This window comes from Nomia melanderi, chromosome 11, assembly GCF_051020985.1.
Source record: "Nomia melanderi isolate GNS246 chromosome 11, iyNomMela1, whole genome shotgun sequence".
Classification (NCBI taxonomy): Eukaryota; Metazoa; Arthropoda; class Insecta; order Hymenoptera; family Halictidae; genus Nomia; species Nomia melanderi.
The window spans coordinates 16,339,934-16,365,853 of NC_135009.1; the positions used below are offsets into that span (position 1 = coordinate 16,339,934).

Below are 25,920 nucleotides of genomic sequence, written 5' to 3' on the forward strand. Positions count from 1 at the left end.
TTAATATAGATCTTATTTTCCTTTTCGTACGATTAAACTACTGGAAGAGTAAATATGTTCTTATTCAATTTCTGTGTTTATAAATTGGACTATAAAAATATGACTATGCGTAAACATTGGACGGTCTAATTATAAGTTGTATTTAAAAAAAAATATAAGTACCGTACACCCACACGATTTAATTTACGATTTACGTGGCATACCGCAGTGTCGCATTGAGTATAGTGTTATCATGATAAAAGTTATTATTAGTTGGTTATAGAATACAATAGTGTTTCGCGTGCACGGGATTGATATTATTTATAATTTCAGGTAGCCATGTTCTGCCTTGTGTGTTCAACATCCAACATGGGCGTTCCTTTCGTCGTCTGCAAAGTGTCAAATACTTTGCGTGCAATAAAAATGTTGAAAGACAGTAACAGATTCTAGCTGTTCGAAAACATCGAAGGATCGTTCATGTTATTCGCATTAGTTAAATGCCTCCGAGTGAACAAACAACACATATCCAATTGGGGAAATTACAATTTCATTCACCGATGGTTGTGACTCAATACCAAAAGGCATCATCGTCAGGTATCTGTTTTTATGCGAATAATTAAATTAAAACCAAAGAAGGCAAAATATATGGCTTCTGTAAGGTTTTAAATTACAGTGTCGTTAATAAAAATCAATTAAACATTATTTTCAAGCGACCATTCAAAGTTTAATATGAAATGAGAAGGTTATGCTTTGCCGTGGAATAATGATCACGGTATTAAAATACTTTGAACGGTGTAATTATTGATAATGTACCAAAAACGCAATGCTTACGAGCTATCGGCGGTAAACTGTGGTCGAAAAATGAGAGTGGTGTAAAGTAAAAGTGAATTGACTTATTTAGTATCCGAATCAGCTGATTCCTACATTGACAGGAAATTATCGAATGCGATCGGCAAACAAAGAATTTGATTACTTGATATCAAGAATATTGATATGAGAGAGATATAAATATATATACACACACATACACACATATATATATACATATATATATTGTACTTTTTGAGTGTATAGTTTAGTAAAAAAACAACTAATTAAAAATGTCAGCAAACAGTTCTACCACAACAAGTACACCAAGAGGTGGAAATCTACAAAACCGTAATTCTCAGAGATCAACACTATTGAAAGTAGTGATTTTGGGCGATGGTGGTGTAGGAAAGTCATGTCTTATGAACAGATTTGTGTCAAATCATTTCGATGAGCATAGTTTTCATACTATTGGCGTGGAGTTTTTAAACAAAGACATTGAGATTAATGGAGAAGCATATACGCTTCAAATATGGGATACAGCAGGTCAAGAGAGATTTAAGACTCTTAGAACTCCCTTTTATAGAGGCTCTGACATTTGTCTGTTGACCTATGCAGTTGACGACAGGACAAGCTTTAAAAATTTAGCACTTTGGAGATCTGAATTTCTTTATTATGCAGACGTACAAGAAGGATCAACATTTCCATTTATAGTTGTTGGCAATAAAGTAGGCAAAAATACTGATGAAATAGGAAGACACAAATAACTTTGACATTCAATAACGTAACTTTTGCAGGTGGATGTTCCAGATTCTGAGAAACAAGTTTCCACAGAAGAAGCTCAAGCTTGGTGTGCACAGAATGGAGATCCTCCATTAGTAGAAACATCTGCAAAAGATGCAACCAATGTTGAAGCAGCATTTGGTGCAGCTGTCGCTGCTTGGGCACAATTAGAAGCTAGATTAGAGCGTCCATTAGTAGAAGATACGGTTGATCTTTCGAAACAACAATCTCCTCATCGTTCGAGTTGTTGTATGCCAGTGTCTGGTGCTGAGTAGGTTACAGATAAAAAATTTTAACTACTTTTTATGTTTTCGTAACTTATTGCATGAAATTTCATTCTAAACATTGCAATTCTGATCAGATAATTGAAATCGGTGGTAAGACAGTAAACTCTACAGAAAATTCTTCCAATGCAAACCTGGCATTCTTGGAATGGACACATAAAATTTGTTTGCACTTGCAAAGAGCACACTATATTACAAATTCAATCAGCTCTTGCAAGCGATTACTGTATTTAGGACATATAAGGATATTATATTGCATAAGTATAAGAATTTTATTCTCTTTTCTTCGACCTACACGAAATTTGCTTCTGTTCTAATAATGAAACCATTTTTTAAAAATTAACAAAAACCATTGGCAACATTATTAGACAAGTCTGAATTTTTGTATCTATGGCTATCCATCTGTTTTATTAAAGGTAATGTTTAGTATTATCATTGCAGTGACATTTTTGCACGTAACATGCTTCTTCTTCTAGGTCTAACAAAATAATTTGAAGAGATATCTTGCCTGTCCGCAATACTTTCTTCACAATAAGGTGAATTTTCATTCTATAAACAGTTACCTGTCGATATGCATTCATATATGTTTCGTTGTTATGTTTAATTATTAATAATGATGTGTACATTTTTTTATGTTGCCAATGAACACATGTTCATGTAATATTGTTATGAATTGGACTCATCTACTTCACTCGAGTTGAATATTTTTCAGTTCTTTCAAAATACTTGCATAAAAATTACAAAATTGTACGGGAAAGGTAATATTTTATGATTAATCTTTCCAGAATACAACTTTAAAGTGTAAGGTCACATTGAACGTCCTACTCGTATCACGCTTTGTGCAGCTCGCGAGCTACAGACAGTATTTTAAGTGTTTCGTACACCATTGGCTTGTGATAAATTAATAATAGTAATAATAATCATTATCATCAATTGCTTTATAAATAAGGGATAGATATAACTTGTAATTTAGCTTTATAATCTAAATTTGCCTTATACTCGCAGTACAAACTAAGGGCAGTGGTGTGACATATATTTATCAGAAAATTCTTTAAATCATCGTATTCATATATACATATATATGTATGATTTTAAGTGTGTATATATATATATGTATATATGTATGTATGTATATAGAATAAAACATATTCTGCTGCTCTTGGAATGCCCTGCAGTTGGTGTTTAAAGATTTTCCTACGAAATTAATAATGTTATAAAATGGACAAAGCTTTTTGTACAATTCTGTATGTATGAAACGCATTTCTAAAGTACTGTAACTTATTTGAAAGGTACTTAAAGCTTTAGTAATGCTTTACATACTGAGAATAAAGAGTATGTAACGTCATTGTAATTTATAAATTGTTTCCAGTGACAAAGCTCGCATTAATTCTATATGTGACGTGCATGCTGGTGCTTTTTGTATAGCTACATGTGGGATATATAAATTTCTAGCATCGTACTGAAAATGTGTTGGTTCAAATGCGAACTGCGTATAAAGTTTAATCATATCAAGGTGAAAGTGTCTCGCCGATGCTATAACATATGGTATCAGTTCTGTATTAACTAAATACGTTTTATACTAGCAACTATGAGTTTCATTACAACAATTTTACAAAAATCATTTCTGTACAGTATATGTTGCATTTATTATAGTACACTTTATTTATTCCAAGAATTTAATAATACGATTTAATGTGTGTTTTCACTTTATAAATTTTATAATCCTGAAAAATTCATTTTGCAAGGAAAAAATAAAGATATTCTGTGCTTGTTTAAAATTGATAAAATATATTAGTAAAAGTGTCTTTGATACCTCACTTAAATTTCTAATTACACAAATGAATATGTATTTATATTATATTTTACAAATAACAATACTTTCTAAATCAATTTTTAACAATACAATCGTTTTATTGTAATAATACACCACGATGTATGCAATATTCAAGTCACCACTGCACACTTTTTTTCAAACATTATAATCGAACGATAAACATGTATAAAATATGTTACAATAAAAAATTAGGATTAAGAGTATAAAAGTTTGGATAAAAGTGTGCGCGCATATTATCATACTTTTTCTCATTGAAATTTCTTTTTTTTTCTAACAATATTTACAAATTAAATGTGTTATAATCGTTCATATCAAAGATCAATCTTCCAGTATTTTTGTATACAAATTTGCCTTTTATAGATATCTTTTATTCGATAATCATTAAATCATACTATCTTTTTTAATGAATAACTGAAGATTGCATTCTGTATGCATGAAACAGCTATGCATAAGAATAAACTTAAACTAAAAACTTGTCCTCCATAATGTTTCTATGAACATCCTGAATTTGGAGCGTTTTTACTTTCTATACATGCTTGTTGCATGTAATTCATTTTTCTAAAGTTTCTTTTACCATACGAACTGTACAACAATGTACATACATGTACATTCTTGACATAAGAATACAATGTTACATTGTATTTATATAAATGACTAATGACAATGTTCTGTAACATCTACAATGACAGACTTTTTCCATCCAAATAAGAAGTAACCGATTGCTGCACCAAACACTACAGCAAAGCCCAACCAGACATTGTAAGTCATGAAGATCAGCATGAGAAAATATGACAGGACGATTTGCACTATGTGTAGGAACGTTTGAAATGTATGCATCCATGACAACATTGTGGGCCTGCACAAATTTATATGGAACAAATTAATGTGAAATCAAATTCCGATCAATTAAAATAATACGCGTCATAATATAATAAACATTGCACCATTCAATAATATAAAAACAGCAAGAAAGAATCGTCAAGAGAAATTAAGTAAGCGGTATATTTAGTTTCAATAAAAGGAAGAAAGAAAGATAAATAGAAAGAAAGAAAGAAAGTTAAGATTGGTTCCTAAAAGATAAAAGGGAAGCGTTGAATGTTCCACATGCAAACACACAGTAGTGGACTCATGAAATCTCAAAGGAAAATCCAGTTCCAATAAAATCAAGCTGTACGCAATCGTCAGAGAAAGAAAAAAATTATTAAAAAATAACAAGATTTCGTTCATCTACTTACGGCTGTTTGTGAATTACTTCTCCAACCGTACTAAAAAAACAAAACCAAGTTTCAACAATGAATAGCGAACGCAATGTGGAACTAAATTACGAATAATGGAGGATCAACGGTACGCGTCAGAATCTGGAGACTTACTGTACGACCCGATTATCCTCGGCCACGACGTTCTTCTCAGCCGGCATCGTGACGCTCCTATACTGAAGAGCGTTATACGTCTTCCAGAACAGGTATTCACGATAATACTTCAAGCCCTCGTACAGCGCGGCCATAATCATGATACCGATCATGGATCCCACCAGACCGCCGACCGACGAGATCTTCCAAGACTCGAACAACACGTTCTCGCAGTATCCTCCGTGGAATGTCATCTGCGAATGCGAGCATCGTCACGTATCGTCCACATATTTTCATCTTTTAAGCGTCCATTATTTGGCGAAGCAGAATAGCTGGTGTCTCCAGGAAATTCGCAATTCTTTCCGCACGGTTGTCCTCTCCCTTCCGCTAGCACCTCGGTACCATTTAGTCTGCTTCGCCAACTTATACGTACCGACATACCGTGCATCCCCATATTGGCACACGCTTCCGCGGTCGAAGCGGCGGTGTGACCGGTGTGATCCATACCGACTTCCGAGGACATGGAGCCGTGACCCATCGCCTCGTGCGCCATGCCGCCGTGCATGCTCGAGTGGTCCATGCCAGCGTGGGACATGTTGGCGTCGTGGGACGCGTGCATCCCCGACGTGTTCATCATGTGGGCCATGTGGTCGTGAGACATATGATCGTGGGACATCTGCGCAGACATTCAACGAATTAGGAGAAACATAGATAAACAACGAATGTATCGCGAATTTCTATAGTTAGTAGAACCTTTCTGTCTCGGCGACGGCTGGGTCTGCTGAGACCCAGCCTCCCCGAGACTTCCTCTAACTTGTTTACGCTTTTGATTGTGTCGGACTAAACAAGATCTCTTAGTGGCATGCTTGAGAGGAATGTCTAAACAAATTAATAATTAATAATTAACAGACTCTTCAGTCTGAGGCGTCGATGGAGTCGTCGGTCACCTGCCGTCAGGTCAATAGGTAAGGCATAGCAACACCTGACGCGACACCGACCGCCCCGGGCGGTTTTAACGCACACTATCCGCGGCGAACGATACCTGTCAACGCGTTATCGCGGTTTCCGTGTTCCGCGGCAAATCATTATCACTACAAGCATTAACATTCCTTCCGTCCTCAATTCCCGAACGCGATATATATCGTTCCGCTCGGAGGTCGAAGCAATACGAATCGGCTATCGGGGACGCAGAGGCCGGAGGCTTCTGAAATTCTGCCGAGCGTCCTGTATATACCGCCGTTATTGGCACGGCAATAAGCGAGGGAAGCAGCTCGGATATGATAAAAACTAGCGCGTTACATTTGTAACGGCGAAACGGCTTTTTTCCCCCCGCCGATCGCGTGCTTTCTCCTTTTTTGCGGGGAACGCGCAACGGAATTCCGCCCGCGGACACCTGTTGCGCGGATCCTCGGCCGGAGGCTCGTCGAATATCAATCGCGGGAAACAACGAATCTTTCAACAGGAAAGCACGAAACAGGAAAGCACGATTAACGAAAGATCGCAATCCTCGCTGGAGGCCTGCGGCGACTCGATCGCGCGGCGTACGACGGATGTACTCCTCTCGCGTAAAAAGTGGTCACCGTTACAATGAGAATTCCAGCGGACACTCGCAGGATTTGACGTTTCGAAAGAAAGGCGAAGCGAGCGGAGAAAACTGAATGCACAAGTTGGGTACACACTGTCGGAGGAGGACGACGACACAGGTAACCGATGGGAAGGGGAGAAAAACGTTTGCCGCGTTCGATCTCGGTCGAAAGTAAGGGCACCGCGGTTCGGCACGGTTCGGCACGGTCGAGGGGTTAATTAACAGCGTGGATTTCGTGGAGTCACTCGTTCTCCTTCGGCAGTCTGCCAGGCTAGCCGTGAACGAGTTTGGAATAGTAGTAGCAGAAGAAACGAGTTCATGACTGTCGCTCTGGCCGGCCGAGAGAACAAAGGGAGAGCGAACAGGAGAGAGGAAGGGAAGAAAAAAGAGAAAAAGAGAAAAAGACGCGCGGCCCGGCGTACTTTCTAAAGCGGATTTCTTCGGGGATAGATTCAGCGGACCGATGTAGCGCGACTAGCATTCCTTTCTATCGTCCGCGCAACGCCGCGGCCCGTTTACCCTCGCGAACCGACCTCGCCGGGATCGCTTCTAACGAGGAGAGCCGAGAACTCTGCGAGAGTTATCCGAACGCCTCGCGATCCCGTAAGCTCGATGGAAGATGAAACGGAATTTCGAACGTCTCCGTCGAGGGAATGGAAGGAAAACGTACCGATTCGAGCGAGAGACGTAATTGACCGTTTTATCCAGTGTTCTCGACGAACACACTTGTTCATTGTTTCGCAAGCATTCTCTCGCAGCAATAATTAAATAGCTCGAGATTTATGCGTGACGGGTTCAACTGAAAAATCTCGACCCATCGCGCGTTAATCGCTATTAAGAATTCTATGGGTCGAATTTTGTTTGGTGACTATAACAAAATTTATGCAGTAAATTAATAAATACCAACGTATGAACATAAATTAACAATGTATTCAATAGTTTCAATGATTTTATTGAAACGAGTATATTTTGTAACTTTCAAGTTACAATTACGTCGAACGTGAACGCCTGTGTGTACGAAAGTTTAAGTTGATTAAGTATTTAATGTCGTTCGTTTTGCAATGAAAAATTGAATAAGTCGATTTAACCCGGTATATTGACGTGTGACTTCGAAGTTTAACCCTTTGCACTCGAAAGTTTTTTCCTAGAAATATTCAATGCTCTTTGATAAAACCTGGACGATGCTTGTTGCGGAAATAATTCAATCGATAAATTAAGGGATAATTTTACTTTGATATTTCACGTAGTGATGCGTGGTACAAAGTTTAGTATTAAACATCAAACTTTCTAATTTCACTGTATCAGACCAACGACTGAGAGTCACCTCCCGATTGCAGAGGGTTAATTTCGATCGATGCAATTACACAATCGTGTAATTGGCTATCTTTACGCCTCCAATTTCCGAGATCTATGGCGGAATAACGTGCGCAATAAGTGGTGCACCTAGTAAAACTAGGCGCGAGGATAACAGTCCACGTTGCCGAGGCAATAAAGAGAAGTCGAAGGGAAGATAGCGCGAAGCGAAACGTTTTCGCGCGATTGTGCTCGCTTATCGCGGACACGCGATACGTTTCGCGAGGGAAAACCGCGGTCTGCAGAGTCGGCGTCGCGACTCTTCTCCAAAGGGCGGCGCGAATCGAGGAGAAAAAAACATTATCTGAATTGCACGGAAAATCCGACATCAGGAAGCGTGCGAATCGGACAAGTGTCACCTTATCGTCGAGAGCGTTTCCTGGAAAAATCAGAACTATTTGCACGCGGTTCCGATAAAAATTGATAACGAATTTTATTCGCGAAGGTGGAAAAACACCGAAGACACCGACTTCCGGGCACGCGGTCGGCCTATCGGCGGTCGTGCTGTCGCAACCTCGTTTTAGTTGTTTAGCATGCGGCGCGGGCAATTATTGTTATTGTTATTGTCGGTAATTATCTCGATCCGTTTAACTCGTGGGTCAAGTTTAATTTTATCTAACGTGTCCGCAGTAACGACCGCAGTAGAATCCAGCGAAACCTATCCGTCCGTTTCCTGTCCGATCGCTCGAGCAACGGAGTAACGGAAATATTGGACGTATTTAGAAACGACGCTTAGTATGTATCGTTTAATTGCACCTTTCGGCGCGTCATCCTTGAGCGCGGCGTACAAACACCATTGTCCGAGCGACGCGGACAAAGTAAACGCGGAAATCGTGCACGCGAACGGCACCGATGAAATTCTGGAAACCGGCGATCGGATGTCCACCGTGGAAACGGTCGGCGCGAGGCACGGGGAAGGGAACGGATTTTTATGGCAACAGACGACGCGCCGCTGTTACTCGCCGTTAACAATTTCGCCGCGTCAACGGCACACGATTAGAGCTGATGATACGGATGAGGGGCGCCGTTGAAAAACAGGAAATCTGCCTTGATACACGTTCCCGCGGAATGACGACGTTGTTTTTAAATGAAATTTCAGCCTGGACTAATCGGACCGGCTAACCGTAATTTTGCTGTCGCGCCGATGTGGTTCCTGCATTTTCAAATATTCTAGGAACGTTTAACATAGATAACCGTGTTTGAATATTGAAATTCTAGGATGATCGATTGTTCCGTCGATCGATGGGCCGACAGTCGAAATTGCGGTGGATCGAACTATCGATGATCGATCGTTTCGTTGATCGGCGATAATCGAGGCGTTTATCGTTTACCGAGGAAGGAAAAGCGTTCGGGTATGTCCGTTAAGGAAAACGATTAAGGAAATCGAATGAACGCTCCGAGAAGTCTAACGGCATCATCAAGAATTTTCTGTCGGCCGGGAATCCGTATATTGGAATACCAGGAATTCACGCGGAAGAATGCGCCTCGCGATTTTCCCGGAAGAGGATGTACCGATTATCGATCGATCGCTGCAAATCGACGGGCCGGTTCGTTCGTTAAAATGAAGACAATGGAGGCTCCCCGCGAACATTGTGCACGCTTTCGTCGGTCGGATCGTGGAAATGTATTGCTTCCAACATGCAACAGAGAACGCTGCGAGTGTGTCGTTAGGTAATGTGAAATTGGGTGGCCGGGAGAGAGAGAGATATTGGTTTCAATTGAATCGATCACGGTTCGTTTCGAATAGCGATTAACGCGCGATGGGTCGACACCGAGATTTTTCAGTTGAACCCGTCACGCGTAAATCTCGAGCTGTACATGTTTCATTATTGCTGTGAGAGAGAATGTTTGCGGAACAATGAGTTATTTCGTCGGGAGTCACGTTCACGGTTTCTGTTCGGCTCCGTTTCACGAAGGACGAAGAATTTCGTGATACATTCTCTTTTTATCGGTCGCGACTATCTCTGCGTCGTGTACCCGTAACATATGCCATTTATACTAATGTATTTCTGAAAACGGTCTATCGACTTCTATTTGCCTCGGAGTGATCCTCGTGCCCTTCCGTTAATTGCCACGATGAAAGAAAATTTATTGACGTTTCAACGATCTCCGAAAAGCGAGAAGCTCGCACTCGGTGGGTGAAAGTTCTGTTACATAGTACTTTCTCGCTGCATTCTAGTAACGTGAACGCAGCTGTCAATGTAGGTCGCTCGGTTGACTTTGAGCTTAATCTGTGCAAATCCAATCACAGAGGTGACTGTATGACAACGGAAACTGTCGGATACAACTCGCAAACGGAAATTAGTTTGCTCGCGGTGATCTCGCCGTGAATTCCTCTGGCCCGATGCGCAAAACGTGATAGATTATGCACTCACCTTTGCTGGAAGGGTCGAGGTTATGTCACGCCTAGAACACTTTGTCTTGCGAAGTTACTCAAATGCGATTACGAGAAATGGAAAAAGTCACTTTCGCAGAGATGCCTCCGCGTGAACGAACGAGCAACCTCTCAGAGACCCATTAATAAACTGCACGCAACTTTCTCGGTTTCTTCCATCACCGTGGATATGTAAAATAACGAAGATTCGGCGTAATGGTTTGCCGCGATTAAACACGTGACACTAGTGCGGTGGTAGGATTGAGTCTGTAATCGATCGACAGATGGCGGGACGTGTTCGAACAGCTGTAATCCGTGTTCGATATTTTCCAATTATTCGAGAAGTACAGGGAACGTTGTCTGTTATTTCATTAACTTAAGTGAACCAATGATATTAAAATATAAATTCTATCTATTTACATCTATTTCGTGGCAATAGAAACACGTGTTCTGTTCGTATTCGGAGCAAAACCGTTCGAATGACAATCGATACGCGCCAATGTTTACGCGCATGCGCGGGTGGTTTGTATACTTTTCGTAAATTGGCAGTTGTATCGTCGGTCCCTGGAATTTCGTCGAATATCGTGTGTAACATTGAGTTTTAAAATGTCTATTATGCCGTTATGGCCAAATTTACAACCCAGGACCACCGATCCGTTGTGGTTTAACGCCGACAAACCGTGCGATGACGAAAGTGAGGTAGCTGCGCTCGAAGCAGAACACCAAGCTTGGGTAAACGTCACGAACACTGGTTTCTATACTTCAACGGTTAACATTAAACGCGTCGATGATCCCTAAATGAATATTCTGTTTCTTTTTAGAAGGAACACATTCGAATACAAGGATACGATCACATCCCTATCGGCAAGACGGTCAGTGACGTAAGTTAACCTCACTTTTCGTTTTATATAACTTGCATCTCCTTACATACTTTCTTTTATTCAACGATTGATTCTCACGATCGAATATGTTAATTTATTAAGAAAAGTATCGCGAAGAGAATAATAAGTTGTTCGAAGAAAATTGAATCTTCGAACTTGTTACCTTACGTAGTAATTATTCATTTTCGAATACCGTTGTTACCGACTGTTGGACCAGTGAACAACTGCGAAGATAGAAATAAATATACGAATGCAATGTGTATAAGAAATAAGTGTTGTCATCTGTATATTATTGCATGCTTGTTGTAAACAAATGAATGAATTTAGCGTGCGTTAACGAATAAATCGTCGGCAGATGAGGGGATCGTTGGAGGAGGAGGAGGAAGAGGAGGAAGAGGAGGGAGAAGGAGAAGAAGAAGAGGAATCGGATACACACGAAGAGGAGGAAGAAGAATTGGATGAAATCGATATGGAAGTGAGCTACTCGCATCAGCAACAGAGATCCAGTCCAATGGACACAGTGTCGGATCCAGTGTCCATCAGAATGGTCAGCACTCATACCAATCGTTACTCTTAATCCGTACTCTGTTACCCATATTTATTCTCAGCCCTCTATAATTCGATCACAGATTTATTGAAACTTACCAGTGAAGTCTAAGTTCGATAATCCGTTTACGCAATGTTAGCTAGTTAAGGTTATGCATAAGAAGAAAAAGAAATAATAAAGATTTATAGTATTTTCTTTTACATACAACATTTCGCAAATGTGAAACACACAACGACGACCACGACGACGACGACCAATTCAGCTACTCAAGCAATCCCCTCACGCGTACCAAGCAAGCGTCATTATTATGAGTAGTCAGCGTTTTCGAATCGCCGTGCGTTCGGTCAAGGACCCCTTCGTAGCGCGATCAAACGAACAAGCGGAGCAATGCAAATTTTCCGTAGAAATCGCGCGAGAAAAAAAGAGGAGATCAAAGAGAGAAGCATAGAGAAAGAGAGCGAGAGAAAGAGAAAGAATGAGAGAGTGAGAATGAAGCAAAAAAAAAAAAAATACGCGACACGGTCTCGCGGTAGCCAGGAACGGTCTAAGCGTTAATCGAGCACCGTGGTCGTGGATTTTAGGAAAAATTCCAAGGAAGATATTCAGCTCGTCCGTCGATATGATACTGTCGATATCGGGCTATAAAATTTCCTTCAAAGTACGATCCGTTGCTCGTCGAAAGCGATCGAACACAAGGGCTCGCTGCCCCTCCGTCCCCCTCCCGCCGCCTCCCCCACCGCCGGCGTCCCTTTCTCTCCCGGGTGTCTCGATCTTTCTCTTTGGAGAACGGGGCAAGTCGGTACCCCGCCTCGCTCGTAAAGGGCCGTGGAACCGCATCATGCTCGACCGGGACACTCTCTGTACACTCCGTATACCTACCTATACTAGGTGTAAGTACACGCGAGAATGTATTATATACCTATATACAGCGCCGGCTCTCTCGGCGTGTAACTGAAGTAAAGCCAGGTTGGTGCCCCCGCTAGGGTGAACGAACGGGTACGCTCAGGCAAAAGCGAACCCGTGTGCCTCCTCCACCTCCTCTTTCTCTTTCTCCGCCACCTCCTCCTCTAGCGACGACCTCCGTCTCCTCCTCGACTAAAAGATCTTCGCCACCGATGTCACAAGCGGAATTGCAAATTTCTTTTTCTCTGTATTTTTTTTGTTTTTGTTTTTCTTTTCTCTCCGCGTCTCGGCCGGAACACGGCACGCCAGGAAGCGAAATCGTAACCGGGCGGATTGACTCGGTTGCGATCGAATTTGTAACCTGTTCGCGCGCACGCGGCGAAGACGAGTCAATTTTTCGTTCGACTCGGCCGCCGTTCGCCGGGCCGGACGATTCCTCGATTATAATCCGACAGCCGACGTCCTCGGTGGCCCCGGTTAGAAGACGTTCGTTCCGTGTCCGCGTGTGTTTAGCGACCGACCGGCGAGAGATGATTTTTCAAAGCTTAAAGATCGCGCGCGCGCGCGGTTAACGGATCGATCGGGCGCGATTAAGCCCCCCCGAAACGCGGGAATCGTTTTCCCGCGATTCCACGGCCGAACGATCCGCGGAACGCGATTCGTTTAATAACGGGCGGCGGGTTAAGAGCGGGCAGCGAAAGATTTGCAATTTTATTCGAGCAATTGAATCACTTCAAGGTTAATTTAACTCGCGTACACCGCGGAGCGGGCAGGCGAGCGTTTATATCTCGAGTGCTTAGCGTGTTGCGCGCATAAATCTCGGGATTTATGAATCGCGTAGTTTCGTGGATGGTAATACCCTCCGGATTTATGAATTAATACCGGTCATATTAGACGCATAAATCTTGCCGTTCAGGTGGATGGAATCGTCTATTGGGATTATCCCGCCGTTTCGCGATTCTGCCACGGTGGCTCACTGTATCGCGGCCATCGATCTTTACTTTTTCCGGGGGGGGGGGGGGGGGCGGGCGGGATCGGAAAGGGGAAAACAAAACGGAAACTTATCCAGACTCCCGTTTCGCGTCGTACCGGACACGAAATTCGAAAGCCATCGGCATTCGCGTCTTATCCGTTTCCACGAGGCAACGATCAAACAATTGTCAACACTGCCCGACGCCCGAGATTAGGCGTTCGAACCGTTGCCATGACTCGAGACTCACGAAATCGAACGTGGCGTTCCTTTCGTCATAGGAACTCTGACAGAGTCATCTGTCATTAATTCAGTTTGTACATTACTCGATTTCATCACTAACTTCCCAAGGAAGCGTTCGTTAATGACGAGCTTTCATATCGAAAATCGAAAGCTTCGAATAAATAATTGAACGATTCAAATAATGAGAGATATATACGATGCTTCTTTTTTTCTAGTATTTAAGACTTCGATAGATAATTCAATGTTTGACAGAGTTGTCAACGGTTCGAGTTCTCGTCCGCGAAGGGTTAAAGAAGACATCAGAAATGGGTCATTTTCACCGATCGAACGGTCCCGCGGCTAAGCGGTGCCGCGATGATTCGATGTTACTTACAATACACTTGCCCCGGCAACAGTCATTACTCAACGGTGTAGGAAGAAAGTCCCGGGCAAGTAGATTCTGTCTTTGATCAGACCGTAAAAGGGAAAGCTGCCGGCGAGACACTGTGTTGCCGGGGCATTGCGTGGTTCCGTTCGAACGCCGGTGAATTTGTAACGCGAACGTTTCCGCCGGCGATAAAGATCGATGCAGCGGGGAATCTAATCTCGCCGTCCGACCGCGAGCATTATCTGCCGATAGCAGAAGTTCGGAGCGAGCCGGCGCCGTTATCGGGCTTTAATTGCCCTACCAAACACGGGCGCGACCGTGTCCATCGTCGGGCTGTTCGCGCGAACAATTTCGACACGCGCGATCTACTTCGCGTCCTCGCTAACGTTGACTTGACCCACTGGCCCACATGTAGGTCGTTTAAAACGTCCGTTCAACCTTGAAGCCGATATCAACCGCGCGTCCGTCCTCCGCCCTTTCCCGCGATTCCTCTAACGGCCGCTCCGCGATCGCGGGATCCGCGTCCGCGCGATCCGACAGCGCGTCACCGAGATTCCGTCGACCGTCCATCGCGGCGGCGATCGGTTCTTCGAACCGCGGTTCGCTCCGAACACGCGTAACGGGCAAAAAATCCGAGCAACCGTCGTTAGCGAGCGCGCGCGCTCGGACAGGACGCAATAAAACGTGGCGAACCGTGAACGCGTTGCTAGCTTTTAACGGTCAATTAGTGATCTACCGGTGGCGGCCGGTCCGAGCCGAGCGTCCGAGCCCGGCCGCCATCGCTGACTTCATCGACGGTACGCTACGCGGAACCGCGGGCGGATCTCCGAGGGGCGAGATCTCCGCGCGACCTAATGCCGCGGCTTGAGCTCCCTAACCTGCCTCAAAAGACGTCGCAGCGACGCAACGGATGATAAATCCTGTGTTTCAGTGTGCCGAGCGATAGCGAACTGGAAGGAACACGGCGCGTCGCGAACGAAGATGGAGGACGCAGGCTGCTCTCTCGGCGATTACGAGTCGCTGGGGCCTCGTAGACTCTTTCCTGCCTTCCGCTCTCTCCTCCCTTTTCCCCCGAAGAAAGCAACAGCGTCGAGACGCTCCGGGAACCGTGAACCGTCGGTTGGAAACGGATTCCACCTCGCGACGCACGAAGAGGAACGGAACAGTATGAATTTTACGCGGCACCGTTGCTCCCCGGAACGTAACGTCGAACCGCGAAGGTGCCGCGGAATGGGCGGATAATGCAGATTGATGACCGGATCGCGTCGATGCACTGCGACGACGCGGCGCGGAGGATCATTTATTATCGCGCGTCGCGAGATAACGAACTGGCCGATTGAATGTAATTGCCGCGGCGGGTAGTACGGAACGGCGAGGTGGGAAACAATGGGGGAAACGCGAAACGGCGAGCGCCGGTGGCGTAACGCGCGCGCGGCTCGCAAAAGAAAGCAGGGAAAGTATTGAAATGAAGCGTGAACACGGCGGGAGGGGGCTACGCTCGTTCGGAGGAACGAGGACCGAGGAATGGGACCGTTTAACGCGACGCACGATGATCAATAAGAGTGCCGCGCGATCTCGGTGATCGTAACCGACACGCCCGCGGGTCATCCCGCAACCGGTAACGCGGCTTTTCCGAGAACCGTGCAATAAAGCAATAAAATTGTAGGTGATTTAGCAACCCTCCTCGCGGCGCGATCACTTCGCGAGCGCGTCGACTTTCCGCCGGCGACGGCGAGTCCCGGCAATGTTGGCCACCCGTTACGCGACGACCATCGTATTCCGCGTCGTTTAGAAGCTGGGACAGCGCGAAAGCGAGTGTCGATTGATCGCTGTACAATTCGATCGAGTGGCGTTTCGCTAGCACCGGAAACGCCTGCGAGAAGAGGCATCCCTTCGTTATCCAGCCAATTACATCTGCATTCCTTTCAGGTGCCGATCCAGCAAGGCAGGACACCCGAAGTAATCGCCGAGTACCAAGGATCCAACATCAAGGACATCTCAGAAAAAAGCTAAACAACGATCGAGTCCCGGACCCCATCGCGAGGGATGAAAGATGGTCGACCGTTCGTTCTAACCCTCCGACGACCTCCGGCGTTCCTGCTCCGCCACAAGCAACATCGAGCACCCTTGGAACCGCGAGGCGGTTTACGAAACGTCCAAGTGGATTGGTCAACGAGTTTCTTCATCGAAAATATTTTCGAGAACTGTATCACGCGCGTCGCCGATGGAGTCGAATTCAAACCCGGCGTGGAAAGAGACGGCGGAAGAGCGAGCTGGCGCGCGGGCGCGCGCGCGAGGGAGAGCGAGAGACGGATACCACGGAGAGTGATAACGGAGAAGGAGAGTATCAGGAAAGTGGGCGGAAGGGAGACGAAGGTAGAGAGCCGTTCGAAAGGAACGCGCGAAGAAGCCGGTCGACGCGAGCGAGAACGAGAGAGAGAGAGAGAGAGAGAGAGAGAGGCGACGAATCGGAGCGCGATGCCGGGGCGCGACGGAGACGGCAGGAGAGGGAGAAAGAGAGGCGAGCGCGAGCAGGAAGAGCGGCACGAGCGCGAGCCGGGGACTTCGGGTGTACTCGGCCGCTCAGTCGAACGCGCGATTACAAGCACACGGGACGCGTGGGCTCTCTCTCTCGACGGCCAGGCTGAAAGTGTTTCTCGTTCGTACGCGAGACCACGTGCCTTGCCGGCAAGCCCGCCGGAACGTAACGCGAGAACGAGCGTGTCTCACCCCCGAGTGACACGGGGCGAAACGGACATCGACGACCGATCCATCCTCGCCCGGGGACCACCTGGAGGCCCACCGGTCTTCCCTCCCGAAGACACCGCGGATTCTCGCGCCCGCCATCCTCTCCGTCTCTCTCCCCCTCTCGCTTTCTTCGCCCGACTATCTCTATCCGCCTCCCCCTTTCTTCCTCTATCTCCCACCATCCCCTTGGATGCACCGCGGAGAACACACGACGTGTCGCCGGCAAAGAATCGCGGCGAGGACGGTGCGCGGCTGCAGTGTGTGGGTGGTTTGTCTGTTGGTGACTTGAGTGAACCGAAGATCAAAGCGGAAGATCGACCGCCGATCCTCCACCGAGCCGGGGGAAGGAGGAGCCATCGCGGGACCGCTGGATCCAGATGTCACGGGCGCAACGATCGGTGAGTCGGAATTTCTTTTCTTGTTGCGCAACAGTTCGAAACTCCTGACGGCGGGGAGAACATTTAGGAACCCTCGAAGCAAGGGACGCAGGGAGGTTGTATCACTCCGAGTTCTTGGATTTTACATCGATCCTTCGAATCGTCGATCGTACCGTCCGGCTTTTTTCGTTCTTCCGAGATTCGAATCGGGAGTGTGTCTTAAGGGTAGAACAAGCGGAAGTCTGGAGATTTACTGGAATATACGAAGCCTTCGGCGGATGAAGCTAAATTACACATGAATCGTTTAATTAATAAGAAAGTAGGCAGCTACGCGATCTCTTTCGACTGATCGAATCATTCGTCCGCGACTTCTTCCAAACGTTTCATCTTAAATCGTCGACGTCCGTTCGCGAAGGGTTGGTTCTTCGAGTTCGGCCGAACAGGCTGGTCCCGGTGAAACCGATCCGTCGAGAGGCGTCGAACGGAGGAGCGCGATCTTTCTCGAGTTTAGCGGCGCGAGGAGAGGCCGGGCGTTTTTGAGCGAAATTGGTGAAATCGGGGCAGGAAGGGATCATTGACCGTGCGGATTAAGACTGACTAGGACATCGTCGAAAGTTCCGGCGGTTTCGCTCGTGGAAAAAGTGTACGGTTCCTCTGGAACGGTGAACCGCGACCCAGTTACCGCGCCGAACTTTTCCAGAGGCCTCCGCCGCGCGGTTTTCGAGCCGGTCACGCCGCCGGGGGTCATCGAAACGCATATCCGCGCCCGCGCGCGCGCGCGCGCTCGCCGCTTCGATTCCACGCGTCAGTATTCTTGGTACATTGTTTACGTTCCTAGCGAAACGCGCTCGGACGGACAGAGCCGCTCCTTTAGTTGGGGCCGAAATAGATTCGTAACATTCTACGCGCGGGTTGAACACCGACGCGTCAATATTTAACTTTACCCCAGGAATATCTTTGAACGGCGAACCCGTTCGACTCGATCGGCCACCCTTGTCGGCTCGCGTTTCGTTTAGGCTTCGCCGGACGAACGAATCCTTCGGGGATCACGTCCGACTCACGATTTCCACGAAATTCTTCCATCCAGGGATGCTACCATAATTCGATAATGTAGGTTCTCTTTGGAAATTGACCCTTTGCACCGTAGATTTGACCGTCTTACAGCAAAATATAGGGAGATTCTGAAGCTTCGTATCGAAAGCAAAGGAGAATAGCTTTATTCTCGCATGTTACGTCTCATGGGAAAGCGTTGAATATTTCTAAAGACAAGCTTCCGAGCGCGAACCGTTAAACAAGAGGAACGAAGCAGCATTCGGCTGCAAACGAAACCGTCCCGATTGTCGTTGCATCGTTGAAAAATCCGTTTGCGTTCCGTTTCTATTCCCGGGGCGTTTACTATTTCGTAGACCGCGTGTTTTTCAATTGCAGATAAACACCTCGTTAACGGGCCGCGTCCGTCGCTGATCAAACAACTCCCGATCGATTCCGCTTAATTAGCTGTACTCGCGAGGAGCGGTGTCGTTGCGCTATGACGATAAACGGGACCGCGTCGCGAGTTACGTTTATCTTTACGTGACGCAAGCCCTCGTTCGGCCGTCGTCCATCGATGACGTACGGCCGACGACTTTTATTTACGCTCGGCGGATACCGCGCGCTTTCTTTCGCCGGCCGGGTTTCTATTAAAAATTTTTAATGGTCCCGCGGTCGGCGCTAATTACGCCGGAACGAAAAAAAGTGTCCGAAGCGCGGGCGAGCGAAGGAGAGCGAGCGAGCTCGCGGGCGGGAGGGAGAGAGAGGCAGATAGAAAGCGGCGTCGGAATAAAGAACGCCGACGCGATGCGGTGTTACGGAAAGTCAGCGTAAACGAGTAAGCGTTACGAGCCCGTAACGTCACGTCCAACGATATATATATATATATGCACGTGTATATGTATATATATGTACATATATGTATATTTATAACGAATCGCGGAAATCATAATTCCGAGGGGACGCGAAGGCTGCTCCGCGAATTACAGAGAAAGTCTCTCCGCGTAGTACACACGAGCCAGCGAGCACGCCGCGTTTTCTCTGTCGGCTGCGTGCCGGATCGCGAAAGGTAAAAATCCCCGGCCGATGAAAAGTGAAATTAACGAAATCGTCGTTGAGTCACTCGGCTCTTTCCTATGCGCGCGTCGGCTCGATATCTCGGTGCCTGTAACGAAGCCGCGGGATTTACGAGCGGTTTCTTTGACCCTCGAGGAAATCGAACCTTTCCGCGGTTCGCTGAACGATCGCCCCGTGTCCGGCGAGAGAGACACGCGATCGAACGCTCGAGCTTTCGCGAGTCGGTGGTCACCGGTGACCGACGCCCCCGAATCGCTAGTGATTACCGTACGATCAACGCTTCGCACTCCGAGCAATTTTTAGTTTGACTTAGAAACTTATTATTTTTACCATAAGCTGCCTGATAACTAGGAGTATACTACCGTGAGAGATCGAAGATCTTGTTTTGTCGTTATGAGAAACGCGTGTAGATTTTAGGTTTGATTAAGTAGTTGTAAGTTTATCTTGCAATGTCGACAACGGAGTGCAAAGGGTTAAAGGAACTGCGATGCGAACTAATGATGAGTTCACGGCACGCGTATCCTAAGTGAAATTCAAAATAAATCCATATCGAATCGCTGTAATTCGCTCGATCGAACGGTGACTATTTGGAAACATTCGTGCGTTATAAATAATATCACTCCGCGCGGTGACATTCGGCAAGATAAATGCGATAGCAATAACCTGATGCAATTCGGTAATTCAATATTACATTTTCCTTCGTCTCGTATACTATGTTGCATGAACTGGTGTTCAGCGTGTTAAACCTCTAACTCGCAGCATCCAAATTTGTCAAGCGTCCTCAGGCGGCACACAGTAGCCAAGGGGTTAATAATCGCCTCCACTTACCTTCGACACGAAAGAATAAGCGTTACACGGTGCACTCGGGATTCTCTTGACAGTCGAGGCGTCGATTCCCGTTCCTCCCCAGACTTCCGAAGGACGAGGCGTTCGTGACCCGTGAACGACGCGTTAACCCTTTGCGGACGAGCATCGATATTTCGCCTCGCCGAAATGCCCATACTCGAAAGACCAACTAGCAGATCTATCTACTCAAACAGCAACGAATCAACTAGTCTCCCTTTCTCCTAACAATCAATCGATACAATTCACCATCGTCCATCGGTTTCCATTCCAAAGAATCTTCGCGAAGGGTGAACGATCCGAGGTAATCCCCGAATTTCCAGACGCCAAGATCCGTCTCTACTCTAACGGAACGTCGAGGAAACACGCGACTCTGCGATCCGGCTTCGGTATTTTCGCGGTGTGCGAAAAAAAAGCGGGTAGATGAAAAAAGAAAAGGGGAAGGGCGCGTGGAAAAGGGGGCGAGACCCTGTGAAAAACGAGCGGACGATTTTTCCAGGTTATCGGTTAAAAGGTGGCGCGATCACAGGGTAGATTATTGAGCATTGTTGGGTCCAGGTTGCGATAGAACGAGCGAGTGGGTAATGCTGTACTGTTTGCGCCGGCCCTGCGGGGTCTCTGACCGCCCGTCCGCGCCTCTCAACTCGACTCGCTCGCTTGTCCATGCTCTGTGCGGCCTACCTACGGCTTATGGCTAAAGTCACGTCTCCCTCTCTCTCTCCCTCTCTCTCCCTCTCTCTCCCTCTTTCTCTCTCTTCCTCCTTCGTTCCCTCCCTCCGTCTTTCTCTCTCTCTCTCTCTCTCTCTCTCGCTCTCCGTCGTTCTTTCACCCGGACTCCTCTCTCGCGGGCGAATTTCACGAAAAGAGCACGGTTTTCGCCTCGACGAAAGGGGAGGAACGAGACACGAGGAGGCCGCGCGGGAAGTCGTTCCCTGGACACGATTCTTTCCTTCCCGGGTTTCTTCTTCCCCGTGGCCGGCGACGGATCACGTTCCTTCTTGCGCTCACGATTGGCTGACGAAGCTGCTCCTCCTCGTCGCGACTGTTCCCCGTTTTATCGATACATCGCGAGCCCCGCGCGCGCGACCGTTGAATAACCGCGAGAGCACCTTTCGAAGAAATTGCTACTTTCTAGCCGAGACGAGAACCCGAGTGTCTCGCTCTCTGCTACCACTATACGTCGGAGCGAGCTAGACGATTCGAACGGTTCGCCGGTTTTTAACCCTTCGCGCGACGGCGTCGACGGTGTTAGATAAGTTGATAACTTCGGCTTTAATCGGATGTAACTTGTTAAACGTACGCGCGCCTCCAGTGACAAAGCAGGATCTTCGATCTTCGACGGGCACGTACCGATTGAAGAATGATACAATGTTGTATTGTACCGATGGAAGAATAATACAATGATTCGGAGTCGCTGAAAGATTACATTAAACATCGCACGCAGTACAATGGCTGAATATTCGATAGAATTCGTTGGTACGTGTACGTAGAGATCTGGTGCTTCGCGAATGTTCCTGTATAGATCGAACGTTTGTCGAACCCGCGAGTTCCGGAGGGACCGGAAACTCTCGTTGGACTCGGCGATATTGGGACATCGGTCTGACAGTAAGAATGAGAACCGTGCGACGAACGGTTCACTGAAATCTTAATGAACGTATTCTCGGAATTTTCCGCAAGGAAAATATAGAACAGCGATTTCACCGGTGGCTCCGGCGTTGCGTCGTTTTTCGACGCGAAACTCATTGGAAACGGACGTTCGGATGCACCCTCGGATACACGAGTATCGCTCGGAATATTGCGGATGAACGGAGCCGCGGGTTGGCCCGTCCCGCAGGCCGAGTTCGTATTTCTTGTCGAAACGAGAGGATTCTTTTTTGCCTCGACCGGGCCCGGCCAATAATCGTCGGGGATTAATACCGGCGCGATGCATTTTTGCCGGGCGTTATGCAACATCGTTGCACCTCCTTTCGCCTGCATGCTTTCTAGACAGCATAGTTTCTTGATTTTTCGGATCGCGGGGCGTCCAACGAGAGAGAGACGGACGACGGCCGCTCGGTTCTTGCCGGACATTCCACGAATCTCGAAGGGACACGGTTTAATCCGCCGGTGTTCGAACAATTACGCTTTCGTTGGAGGTGCTCGTCGAACGTTAAACCGGTTGCGCGGTCAACGGAGAGTCGTTCCGCTGAATTTTCGAGGTTCCCCGGAGTTTCTTACGTCGTTCGCGCAACCTGCAATGATCCGCGATCGTTTTCCCGCCGCTCCGGTGCGTCTTTCGATCGGAATTCGCTGATTAATTCATTAATTCAGGGAAGAACCGTTTCTATAGAAACCACGGTTAAAGAAGCAACAAGAGACAACGTAAAATAGGAATACAGTAAATACTACAACGAAAACAAAGTTGCATTAATCCCTTAACCTACGACACCGTGTCAGACCCGTAACAATCTTAACCCTTTGCACTCTGTTGTCACCACTGCGACATTGTAAGATAAGTTTATGACTTCATTTTCAAACATAACTTTAAAAAGTGTACTGTGAGCTGTTTTAATGACAAAGCAGGGTCTTAAATCTTTTACAGAGGCACGCTCGTAGCCGATGGCTCATATGAAATCTGTTTCGGAGTTGCCGAAAGGTTGTATTAAAAATTGCTCGGAGTGCAAAGGGTTAAACTGCACTGAACAAATCCAAGAGTCACTTCCTTCAAATATTAATCAAACATTTCTATTATCGTCCTCTTAAGTGAACGTAGACGTAGAACAAGCATCGAAACTTCTCCCAATAAATCATTCGCGACGAAGTAGCGCCATCGATCGCGGTTAGGAAATAGGTAGTAGGGCAACGGGTTAAAGAACAGGATAAAGAAAACCGGAAAGACAAACGCGGGAATACGTTTCGAGGATGCCGGCGATCGGCCGAAGACGCGGGCGAAGTCGATGCGATCGGCGATTCGATTAATGCAATTAAAGCGAAGGGATCGCGGAACCGGTCAACGAAACCCAGCCGCCGACTCGCTCGCGGCCCGTCCGCGGTGGATCTCGGTGGTCCCGCGGCTCCCCCTCGCCTCGCCCCGCGGACAGAATCGCGCGGCGTTCGTATCCGGCACACGCGTGCTCGATCATCGATTATCGGAACCTGGCCGACCATATCGCGGACCATTCTACTCGGCCGATAACTGCGCGTCGCATACTACTGGCCGACCTGCGCCCGTGGGTTCGTTCGTGGGCGTCCGCCCGGGCGTGGGCGCGTTTTTCCAACGGCGAACGGGAACGATTACACGCCGACGGGATCTTTGAATCGAGCGCGTCCCGGTAATTGGGCCATCGCCGAGAAACATCCGACGAACCCAAACATCGCTCGACTCTTCGGACTCGGTGCTGAAGATCAATCGATTTCGATTGGAGCTTGTGCACGAGTCGCTTGGAAGCTGATACGGTTAGGTTTGGAAAAGAATGTTTATGTTTTGGTTCTTGAAATGATTGGACGATGTACAGGGAAGCTGTGAGAAGTTTCTGACTTAGAAACAGCGATGGAATTGAGAAGAATGTTATTTGTTTCATTGAAATTGACAGAAATCAGGTAATATTGAAGAGTTGACTTAAGTGCATTGGATTCTGAATGACTCATATGATATGTATGATATATATATGATATATATAGTATATATGATATATATGATATATCGTGCATTCATTTATGTTTTTTCATTTGTTTCGAAAAACGTCATATCACCCGAGCAACGTTGAGCGTTCCTAGCGAGAAACTTTCGCCTGCGAAGGAACGAAGTTCGTTTGATCCGATAATTGATAGAGTAAAGGAGTTCGATTCGAGATGTTCGAAGAGTTCTTCCTCGAGTTCTCCGAATTTCGAGATTTTCGGGTTCCACGGCGATTAAACGTGACGCGTTGGAGGACGAGACGAAGTCGCCTGCTGCGCGGAGAGCGCGTCTAAATACAAGCAGGTGTAAAGGAATAAAAGTAAACGGATGCCGTCGTTAAACGGGGATATAGGGTAGCAGCGTCAGCTACGTGCATGAATTTTTGATGCCGCCATAAGCGCGGCACGCCGCGAGAATTTCAAACGAGCACGCCGAGGCGTCGTCGAGCCCGCGAATCTTTGAACCGCTCCGAGTTTCGCTTCGAGCCTTCTCGGAGAACGCGAAACGTGTCAGTGTTTTGGACGAACGTTCGCGAGGAGATCCAGGGATAAAGTGGAAAAGCGACGATTCGAAAAATACCAGTCGAGTCTCCAGTTGTTCTACTTCGAGGATTTGAGAATTCAAGAATCAGTTTATAGCTCCCTCGGAGTAATTCGAGTGTGATCGGTGATGTAAGAGCAGAAAACTCTCGGATATTTTCTTTCCGTGTTCGGTAATTAGAATCAATCGATGGTTCCTCGTGCTCTTCGCGTTATCTCGCAAATTACGAAGGCTTCGTTGACTTGCGCATGAAATCGGTGGTCTTCGGTGTTCGCATTAGGTTCAAGGAACTCGCGAGCTCGCCGCATATGATATTTTGTAAAGACTGTTGCGTAAGAGTCTACGTCGATCTCGATTGATGAGATTGATCTGCGAAATCTATGTAAACGAAGGGAGATCCGCTTCTCTAGGAGCGCTAGAGCAGAATTTGTAATAAAGGTTCGTAAACCTAGTGATAATAAGGGGACAGGAATGCATCTGGGAGTTCTTTGCTCCGGGAAAATCGATAAGTAACGCTAAAACCACCGGATACGTTAAATTGACACTCCTCAGAATGTATATTCCGCGAGTATTTCGATCACCGAGCCGTTTTCGCGTAGGACTGTCAATGAAATTCGCGTATCCGCACAGATACGGAGGAAGACGAGAAACGCGTCGTTCCGATTCCGATGGAAAATCGGAAATAAGTCGCTCCGGTTGCTCGGTAGTTTGAGCGTTAACGGGTCTTAATGGACCAGGACACCGGCGTCGGTGAAACCGTCGGGGAGTCCAGTTTCCCGAGCGCGTCCGATCGTTTCCACGGTCGGAGCGGAGAGAAGATTTCACGAACACCCGGTATTTTGCGGTGTAACGCGGGTACATGCACCGCGCGCGGTGCAGCCTGTGTGCGCGTACGAACGAACGCACACAGCCAGCACGCCAGTGAACCGAGCATTATAGTGCCCTGCAAGAAACGTCGGCCTGGTGCATTGACCGCGGTTGACCACACGTCATCGAATGAGTGACGTCATGGTGTTCGCCGCATGAAAGCTACGTCACGGTTGGTTGCATCCTCGAAGATGCATCCTCGAAAATGCTCCTTCGTGCTCGGGGAACGAGTCTGCTCCCGACGAGACCGGCCGAATGCGAACCCAGTTTAGCGACCCGCGAATCGTCGCGACGAGAAATCATTGTCCGATCGATCCGCGACGTCCGAATCACGCTCGCGGGTTTCGATCCGTTTACGAGCAAATTTGTCTCCGTCGAGAGAATCGACCGCGACGAGGCGACGCAACCGTTGTAAAATATCTGCATTCCTCGGAAAAATAGTCCATTGTTCCCAAATATCCGTGCACCTGTATAGTACACGTATCGTTTAGAACCCCAAGATCTCGTTAAACCTCCGGAGGC

At 46.9% G+C, this 25,920-nt stretch overlaps 4 protein-coding genes across 7 annotated transcripts in view; 3 read left to right on the forward strand and 1 right to left on the reverse strand.

The window, feature by feature from the left end:
* Nucleotides 1-113: 113 nt before the first annotated feature.
* Nucleotides 114-4,165, forward strand: Rab9 (RAS oncogene family member Rab9). Its single transcript, XM_076372044.1, has 3 exons — nucleotides 114-241; nucleotides 313-1,514; nucleotides 1,584-4,165. Exons 2-3 carry the CDS (start codon nucleotides 1,080-1,082, stop codon nucleotides 1,842-1,844), a joined length of 696 nt encoding a protein of 231 aa, XP_076228159.1. The 5' UTR covers nucleotides 114-241; nucleotides 313-1,079; the 3' UTR covers nucleotides 1,845-4,165.
* On the reverse strand, nucleotides 2,436-10,601 carry Ctr1A (Copper transporter 1A). 4 transcript variants are annotated; one of them, XM_031993623.2, is made up of 5 exons: nucleotides 10,350-10,599; nucleotides 5,470-5,712; nucleotides 5,058-5,290; nucleotides 4,923-4,952; nucleotides 2,436-4,543 (listed from the first exon to the last, which is right to left on the reverse strand). In XM_031993623.2, exons 2-5 carry the CDS (start codon nucleotides 5,710-5,712, stop codon nucleotides 4,342-4,344), a joined length of 708 nt encoding a protein of 235 aa, XP_031849483.1. In that variant the 5' UTR covers nucleotides 10,350-10,599; the 3' UTR covers nucleotides 2,436-4,341. The 4 variants fall into 4 exon arrangements, with proteins under 4 accessions (XP_031849483.1, XP_031849484.1, XP_031849485.1 ...); XM_031993624.2 differs by lacking the exon at nucleotides 10,350-10,599 and adding an exon at nucleotides 5,948-6,086; XM_031993625.2 differs by lacking the exon at nucleotides 10,350-10,599 and adding an exon at nucleotides 5,851-5,908.
* Nucleotides 10,602-10,842: 241 nt separating this feature from the next.
* Nucleotides 10,843-11,976, forward strand: LOC116434840 (uncharacterized). Its single transcript, XM_031993633.2, has 3 exons — nucleotides 10,843-11,080; nucleotides 11,170-11,229; nucleotides 11,585-11,976. The coding sequence occupies exons 1-3, from the start codon at nucleotides 10,955-10,957 to the stop codon at nucleotides 11,804-11,806; spliced, it is 408 nt and encodes a 135-aa protein (XP_031849493.2). The 5' UTR covers nucleotides 10,843-10,954; the 3' UTR covers nucleotides 11,807-11,976.
* Nucleotides 11,977-15,195: 3,219 nt separating this feature from the next.
* Eip74EF (Ecdysone-induced protein E74) overlaps nucleotides 15,196-25,920 on the forward strand; it is a 242,998-nt gene continuing 232,273 nt past the window's right edge. The window contains exons 1-2 of the mRNA XM_076372031.1: nucleotides 15,196-15,424; nucleotides 16,189-17,405. The gene's annotated coding sequence lies outside the window, so the exon portion shown is untranslated. The remainder of the gene's footprint in view (nucleotides 15,425-16,188; nucleotides 17,406-25,920) is intronic.

Coding starts and splice junctions, on each gene's coding strand:
- Rab9 (XM_076372044.1), top strand. CDS start 1,080: ATGTCAGCAAACAGTTCTACCACAACAAGTACACCAAGAGGTGGAAAT. Junction 1,515..1,583: donor TTATAGTTGTTGGCAATAAA/GTAGGCAAAAAT, acceptor TAACTTTTGCAG/GTGGATGTTCCAGATTCTGA.
- Ctr1A (XM_031993623.2), bottom strand. CDS start 5,712: ATGTCCCACGATCATATGTCTCACGACCACATGGCCCACATGATGAAC. Junction 5,291..5,469: donor TGGGGATGCACGGTATGTCG/GTACGTATAAGT, acceptor TCGCATTCGCAG/ATGACATTCCACGGAGGATA. Junction 4,953..5,057: donor GAGGATAATCGGGTCGTACA/GTAAGTCTCCAG, acceptor TTGTTTTTTTAG/TACGGTTGGAGAAGTAATTC.
- LOC116434840 (XM_031993633.2), top strand. CDS start 10,955: ATGTCTATTATGCCGTTATGGCCAAATTTACAACCCAGGACCACCGAT. Junction 11,081..11,169: donor AAGCAGAACACCAAGCTTGG/GTAAACGTCACG, acceptor GTTTCTTTTTAG/AAGGAACACATTCGAATACA. Junction 11,230..11,584: donor TCGGCAAGACGGTCAGTGAC/GTAAGTTAACCT, acceptor AATCGTCGGCAG/ATGAGGGGATCGTTGGAGGA.